At 36.8% G+C, this 8352-nt stretch overlaps 1 protein-coding gene across 1 annotated transcript; it reads left to right on the forward strand.

Moving 5' to 3' along the window:
- Nucleotides 1–5304: 5304 nt before the first annotated feature.
- LOC135963002 (uncharacterized) lies at nucleotides 5305–6309 on the forward strand. Its single transcript, XM_065514788.1, has 2 exons — nucleotides 5305–5646; nucleotides 5719–6309. The coding sequence occupies exons 1-2, from the start codon at nucleotides 5305–5307 to the stop codon at nucleotides 6307–6309; spliced, it is 933 nt and encodes a 310-aa protein (XP_065370860.1).
- The last annotated feature ends 2043 nt before the right edge of the window (nucleotides 6310–8352 follow it).

Consider the following 8352-nt stretch of genomic DNA (forward strand, 5'->3'; position numbering starts at 1 on the left):
CTATAACGTGGGTAACCCATACGTTCCGACATATGTCCAATCATACAATGCCCAGTAATTATACCCGTAACAAGCCTGATCGAATTCCTGCTAAGATACAAAAGAGTTCTAGTTCTATCCTCTGTCAGATTGGGCCAGAGCATTCTGGATATTCTACAAGTGATGATATTTGACTACCTGAGTTCCGTCTCATTCAAAGCCCATTCATCTATCAATCTCGATACTGTCACCAGGGGAGTGTGAATATCCCTTTGCGCTAGAGATACGTCCAGGGACGACCCGTTGGTTGCGCACTCATCAGATACTTCATTTCCCCGGATGCCCTCGTGTCCTGGAACCCATATCAACTCGACATGATGTTGTGTCAGTTGTGCCAGTGATTTGATACAATTGAGAAGACATTTCGACCTGATCACGTTGGAGTTAAAAGCCTTGATTGATGCAAGGATGTCCAAGTAGATATGTATAGTCGAATTTTCGAGATTCAGTACCCGGATTCTTCTCGCGGCTGTATCGATGGCATAAATCTCTGCCTGGAAAACCGTGCAGGTATCGGGTAATCGAATAGACATCAAAAGGTCCAGTTGATCTGAGAAGATTCCCGAGCCCGTGCCTCTTTCTGTCTTTGAACCATCAGTGTAGATTGAGATCACGTCTTCCCTTAGGACAGAGTTCGCGGCCCAATGATCCCTTGTCTGGTCTTAAAAGTTCTGTCAAAATTCGGTGTAGGTATTATGTAATCCGTTTCCCGCCAATTTGATGGTGCCATGACCAATACGATCATGCTTTAGTCCGCTCGACTGTTTAAGTCGTAGAGCAGACTTAGCAGAAATGCATTTGATATATATATCAAGGGGAGTTATATTTAGCATCGTCTCTAGACTGCCCTTAGGGCTAGAATTCATAGAGCCAGTAATTGCAAGACATGCTAATCTTTGCACCTTGTTGAGAATAGAAAGGTGAGTCTTATGTCTACCAATCTCCACCAAACAAGAGCCCCATAGGTCAAAATAGGTCTTATGACCCCATCTCTTCCCAAAGGTTTTCTTACATATATAGAAGGCACATAAAGCCTTCTTCATTCGACTCTCAGCATTACGTTTCCACGAGAGCTTAGAGTCCAAAATTACGCCAAGATATTTGGCTTCGCTTGAAAACTTCAGAAAAGTACCATCCAGTCGTGGAGGTCTGAATTCTGGAGTTTTATATCTCCTGGTGAAAAGAACCAGTTCGGTCTTGGCAGGATTAACACCTAGACCGTTTTCCTTGGCCCATGATAACAGAACGTTGAGAGCTGATTCCATGAGTTCACTTATTGTGGGAAGAAACTTACCCTGAATAAGAAGCACAACGTCGTCAGCATTTGCGACTACTTTGGTACCTTTCCTGCTGAGCCTGAAAAGGATTTTATTTACGACAAGATTCAACAGAAGTGGAGAGATGACACCACCTTGTGGTGTGTCTCTTGTCACAACTTTCCTTCTGTCCAATTTCTTATCCGCTGATCAACACCTAGGTCACCCAATGCATCAACTATTGCGGATATGTTCACATTATTAAACGCACCCTCTATATCCAAGAAAGATGCCATAACATACTCCTTTTTGTCAAGTGTCCCCTCTATAGTTCCGACCTCCCTTTAAGGTATGCGTGCTGTGCCCTAAAGAAATTATCAGGGGAGAGGATGTTCCTGACATGGATATCGACCAATCTTTCTAGTGTTTTCAATAAAAACGATGACAGACTGATCGGTCTATAGTCCTTGGCGGTACTGTGGTTTACCTTTCCCGCTTTGGGAATAAATTGTCGTGTGCACCCTGTAGATGTTGGAGAAGAGGTTGGCAACGCGGAAAATTATGACAGATGTCAAAGAGGTTTTGACAGATACAAATAAGGAAACAGACTAGAAGGATGGACATAAACAAACAAAATACAGTCGCCAGGCAAAATAGATTGCTGACAATCTATTTTGCCTGGAACAAAAAAATTACACCGAGGTGATGAGCGGAGGTTTGACCGGTGGATCTATCTCTTTTGCTGTTGAATGTGAATTGGATGGGTAAGTGGTTTAAGTGGCGCATCGTAAAAAAATCAAACAAATTGTGAAAGTTTTTGTGAAAAATTGTATTTAAAAAAAAAAGAAAAAGAAACTTTTATTTAAAGACAAAAAGAAAATCTAAAAAACTATATAAAAGATCTAAAGCTAAATTAAATATAAATAATAAACCTAAGACTAAATGAAATTTTAAAATAAAACTAAATAAAATAAGCCCAAATTTAAAACTAAAAGCTAAATCAAACTTAAACCTAAAATAAACTAAAACTTAAGAATAAACCTAAAAACTGAGTTAAAAATAAAACTAAAACTAAATAATAAACTTAAAACTAAATAAAAACTTTAATATAAACATAAATAAACCTAAAAACTGAAGTAAAAACCTAAATAAATCTAGAAGAAGAAAAACTAAATTAAGATAAAACTAAAACTGAAATTAAAGCTAAAATAAATAAAATTAAAGCTAAAATATAAAACAAACTATTTAATAAAACTTAAAATAAATTAAATAAAGAAATGAACTTAAATATAAAGAACCGAAAGAAAAACAGATAAGAAAACTAAATTAGAAATTAAAATAAGAGACAAATTTAAAGAAATTGTTAAAAATTAAAGTTACAAAAGAAAACTAAAGATAAAGAAAATATAAAAAAATTAACTTAAATATAAAAGAAATTTAGAACTTAAAGAAAGAAAAACAACTTAAATCTAAGACTAAAAAAAAAAAACCTGAAAAAGAAACATTAAACTTTATAAAAGTAAAAAAACCGCCATTTTCGCCAGCCACTTCCGCCAAATTCACCATCCGCCACATATCCTCCATCCTTCAACGCCCACATCAACTGTATCCACCAGACCGCCATCACCATTGCTTCTCCTTCTAGTCTGGTCATACGAAGTCATCTCTTTAATCCGCCATCACCTTGGTTTCCCCTACCTAGTCTGGTTATTCATCATCTCCTCATCATCTTGTTGTCAGCATCTCCACCATCATCCAACAGGCATCTCAGCAAGCACCATCATCGCATTTTTATCACCTACCACCATCAACACTGAAACATCAGGTATTCTGTAAAGATAAAAGAAAAATATATAAGTGTACATATATTATATGTAATTTTTTATTACAATGGTTAATGTTAGAATTAGCTTTTTTTATATTTATTTACCAATTAGTTAATTCCTTAGATAATTGCGAGGGAAATAGGGCCATACAAAGTGAGCTCATTTTGGTAGGGTTCCTGAGTCAATTTAAGCCACAAATTTGGCACAGTTGGTAGTAATCAAGGAAAAAGTTAGATTCTAAACAACAACAAAAAAAAAGAACCTAAGAATAAATAAAATCTATATAATATAAAATACCTTTTTATAAATACCCAATATAAAAACTTACTTGAAATCTCCTGTATATGAAAGCTGCTAAAAGAATTTTAAACTCATATGTTAAATAATTAATATTTTTTTTAATTATTATATTTTGATGTATTAATAACTTACCTAAATAATATTGTTAATCAAGTTTAATTGAATTTTTTATGAAAAATATTTCAATAAAATATAATAATGAATTTTATAACGTTTTAAATGAAAAAATATAATAGGGGAGTTCAGTATTAAGTGCGAATGGTATTGCATCATTGCAAATGCAAAATTGTAAATGTTTTTGTGTGTATTTTGTTATTGGATTATGGTAAAATTTTGCATTTGCAATGATGCTAGACCATTCGCACTTAACAGTGAATACCGCTAATATGAGTTTTTTTAAAATTATAAAAATGTAAATGTAAAAATGGTAACACCGACATCACAACAGATGATTCTGTTTGGTTATTTTTAATTTCGATTCCTGGTCAGTACAGAATGGCGCCCAACGTGGGGCCCGAAGTGAGTGTTTCCTTACATGTTAGTTTTGTGTTTTTGCTCAAGAGGTGTAAGTCCCGTTCACGTAAACATAAGAGTCCGTAACGCGTTGCGACATCTTGGCAAAAATATTTCTTTTTGTTAACTTTATAGCTAGAGTCGTAATCAATGTTGTATATATGAGAACAGGATTATTCGCATAGAAAATAAAGTTAACAAAAAGTCATATTAGATTCAATAGCCCAACTAAATTTCATTTGTTTTTTTTCATACTTTCATTTAATATGTATAAGCCTTATATTTAAAAAAATTTTATTAATTAAATTAAATATAATTGCGATACATTTTTAAATATAAGTACTTTTTAGCATTTCCAATCTCAGAGTCTTAATTAGTTAGTTTCAAATAACTAATTTAACTGCTCCCCCTGGAGACGAAAATTAAAATTTTATTTAAATATTTTTTGTTATACAGTCTTTTTGCTAGTCCTGAAAAAGGAAAATGAAATAACGTTTCAATTTTCAGTCGCAGTATTTAAGTCAGTCTATTTAGTTAAATTTCACATTTTAGTTTCAATAGGGAAACACATACTTAAAACTGAATTATACAACAAGTATAAATTTAATTTATGTCAAAATTAATCATCAAATTGTTTTTCTAATCCTACACACTCACGCTGATTTAAACCCCAATCACTTATTTACACAATATTATAATTTTTATAAATAATTTTCGGTATTAGTGCGGTATCCGTAAATACTGGAAGTATCCATTATTTTTTGTGTTAAATTTTTTTATAATTTCTTTTTTATTATTTTTATATATTATCTTTTATTTTATTATATTCGTGATTTTTTTATATATTTGATTTTTTATTATTTTAATTTTGATTTTCGTTATAATCGTGGTTTTAATCCTTGGTGTAGTATTTTCTACTCCCGAAGGAAAAACATAATTTTCCAATTTTTCCAAATAATTTGAATTTTGTTGAGTAATTTTGGTGGAATATGGTAGTAACTCGTCAGGGTAGCAAAATTTCTAATAATTTACCAACCAGCAGCAACATGGCAACCACTGAAGCAGGTGTATCTCATACTGCAGACGCAGTCACTACAGTTGGGTTTACCACAACTACTTCATCCATAGCTCCGGCATTGTCTCACGAGGTTTCGCTTAGTCCAGACGACCTTAATACCACCATTATATCTCCAGAATATAGTAGCCTCACAGCTCAAAGTGTTCGTCGCGAAGTGCGCGAAAGTATGGCTCAGCAGCAGAACCAGAATAGTAATATTCAGGAAGTTATCGATGCATCCATCGGTTTGTCCCAAGCTCAATTTATGAGGTAAGTAGATGATAGAATCAATAATGCATTGAACGAAATAAAGATGGCCTTGAATGTTAATAAGCAGCAAGACATTCCAACGAATCCGGCTCCGACCGTGCCATTTAATGATGCTCAATCAAGAGGACCAGAGCTTTTGTTTAGCCCGATGACACAAGCCAATTCTTTACCTCCCGGTACTAGAAGCTTAGTGGCACCGGTTTGCGCACAAGTAACATATCCAGGTGGAAGAGAGGTGACATCAGTCACATATACACAACCGCAGCCAGCTGTAAATCAGGCTCCTTGGTCAAATCAACCACCACCATTGTTGCCTGCACCAAGTTTTACGCAAATGAACAGCAGCGAAGGGTTTATCCAGGTTCCTGAGCCTCAAATAAACCAGGCAAACAGGTTCTTTGAGCAGTCACAACAAATGGTTCAGCCTCCGGTTAATTAGCCCCAGGCTTACTTGCAGCAACAACAAGGCTATAATAATCAACAGCAACAACAAAGCTATAGCAACCAGCAACAACAAAGCTATAACAACCAGCTACAACAAGGCTATAATAATAACCAGCAACAACAAGACTATCATCAACAGCAACAACAAGGGTATAATTATCAGCCACAACCTCATCAGAATTTGATACCGACACCTAACTATGCTTGGCCGATGTCCAATGGCTTTGGAAATCATCAACATGTAAATTTATCCAAGTGGGGGATTAAATTTGATGGGACTAACAAATCTTTGAATGCCCAGGAATTTATTTTCCGCGTCAACGAGCTACGAAGGGATTATAACTGCTCCGACACAGATATTTTGCGGCATTTCCATCATCTGTTAGAGGGTCCAGCCTTAGACTGGTATTGGAACCAACGCAAACTGACACAAATAAATTCTTGGCAAGAGTTGGAAAATGCAATTTTGAGTCAGTACCAGCGTTTCGAAAATGAGTTCCAGGTACAGATGCAAATACTCAACCGCCGGCAGTTGCCTCATGAGTCTTTTGAAGACTTTTATAACGCCATCATTAAACTACGTCATCAGCAAAAGATGACGTGAAGTCCCTGATAGACATTATGAGGGGGAATTTGAAGCCATCGTTAGCACAACTGTTGTTCCCTATAAAAGTTTACAATTTACAAGACTTTGGTCGTGAAGTAAAAAGGGCTGAGAATTTGTTGGCAAGCCAGAGGCAGAGCTACCAACAGCGTCCTAATTATGGTAGAGTAAACGAAATAGTGGTTCAGCAGGAAGAAGTGATGCCTACACTGGAAGTGGATGCGATGCAGAACACGAGTAGATACACCTGCTGGAACTGCAAGGAGGTTGGTCATGGTTTTTTTGATTGTCCTTCGTCCACACGAAGAATTTTCTGTTTTAAATGTGGAATGGACAATGTTGTGACCCCTAAATGTCCTAGGTGTCAGGGAAACCGGACACGGAACCCGTCTCGAACTGGGGAGACGCGGACAACCGAGGTATAGGCCCAGTTAGACAGTTAACAACATCAACTAATAAAGAAGGGAAAGGGCAAATTAGGATTTTGAGAAATAGCGAAGCAAAATTAGATGCAAGTTCTGAGCCTCGGCTCAGAGAATTAAAACCTCTGCATATCAGAATTCGGGAATACAATGAAGCAAAATTTAGAATTTTCGGTAACGTTTCGAGTAAAATCAAGAAGGCGCGCGAGCGATACAGAAGACGGAGAAACGTTAGGCGGGAAATTTCGGCCGCTTCGTTGTTTGAGGGCGGTGATTCTCGTTTTTATACTAGGATTGTGATAAATAATCAGGAAATCGAGGGATTGTTAGATAGCGGTGCTACGGTTACGTGCTTAGGTCGTAATTGTATGGACTTCATACAAAGGACCGGTCTAACAATCCACGATTTTAAAACGAGTATAAAAACGGCGGATGGAACCGAACACCCTATAGTCGGTAGAGTCAAAGTTGAGTTTCGTGGTATGTCACATGATATCAACTTCTATTTAGTTCCTACTCTGAGTCGTGAGCTATTCTTGGGAGTTGATTTTATGAAGGCTTTCAAATTGTTCGCCAATATCGATAGCTTAACAACTAATGGTATTAATCTGTGCGATGACGAGGATGAGACATTAGATGTTATAACTCATAAGTTGAATTCCGAACAACGACAGAAGTTAGATTTGGCAATATCGATGTTCCCCTGCTATACAAAAAAAGGACTAGGAAAAACACATTTGGAAATGCATTCAATAGATACGCGTGATGCAATTCCAGTGAAAGATCGCTACTACCCTGTATCCCCGGCTGTGCAAAAATTAATGTATGCTGAGCTGGATAGGATGCTTGACCTCGGGGTGATTGAGCTTAGCGAGAGTCCATGGAGTCATCCGGTTACTCTCGTACGAAGGGGCGAGAAGAATCAGTTATGCCTGGACGCTCGTAAGCTCAATGCGCTGACAGTCAAGGATGCTTATCCTTTGCCGCATATCGAAGGTTTGCTCAGTCGATTGGGAGATACGATTTATATTTCAAGTGTCGACTTAAAAGACGCGTTCTGGCAGGTACCACTAGAATTATCTAGTAGAGAAAAAACTGCATTCACGGTACCCGGACGACCACTTTATCAATTTACGGTCATGCCTTTTGGATTGTGTAATGCAGCCCAAAGGTTATGTCGTTTAATGGATAAAGTGATCCCCGCGGCGCTTCGTGAAAGAGTTTTTGTCTACTTAGATGATCTTTTGATAGTATCTCCAGAATTCGAGACACATCTGGAATTGTTGAAGCGTGTAGCTATTTGTCTAGCAGATGCAGGTTTGACCATTAATGTAGCAAAATCTAAATTCTGTTTTAAGGAGTTAAGATATCTAGGGTACATTGTCGGTGGCGGCAAATTGAAACCGCATCCAGCTAAAGTGGAAACGATTACTCGTTTTGTATACCCTAAAACAGCAAAACAAGTGAGGAGCTTCATGGGAGCAACAGGCTGGTATAGAAAATTTATACCAGACTATGCTACCATTGCAGCCCCAATCTTTGAAACGCTGAAAAAGGGTAAACAATTTAAGTTTTCGGAAGAAGCTAAGGTTGCTTTTGATCGCCTCAAGAATGCTCTGAC

This window comes from Calliphora vicina, unplaced genomic scaffold (genome assembly GCF_958450345.1).
Source record: "Calliphora vicina unplaced genomic scaffold, idCalVici1.1 scaffold_33, whole genome shotgun sequence".
Classification (NCBI taxonomy): domain Eukaryota; kingdom Metazoa; phylum Arthropoda; class Insecta; order Diptera; family Calliphoridae; genus Calliphora; species Calliphora vicina.

Excerpts from the sequence above, each read along its gene's own strand:
- LOC135963002 (XM_065514788.1), top strand. The coding sequence starts at position 5,305 with ATGGCCTTGAATGTTAATAAGCAGCAAGACATTCCAACGAATCCGGCT. Across the intron at positions 5,647-5,718 it reads CTGAGCCTCAAATAAACCAG|CAACAACAAGGCTATAATAA; the intron begins GCAAACAGGTTC and ends GCTTACTTGCAG.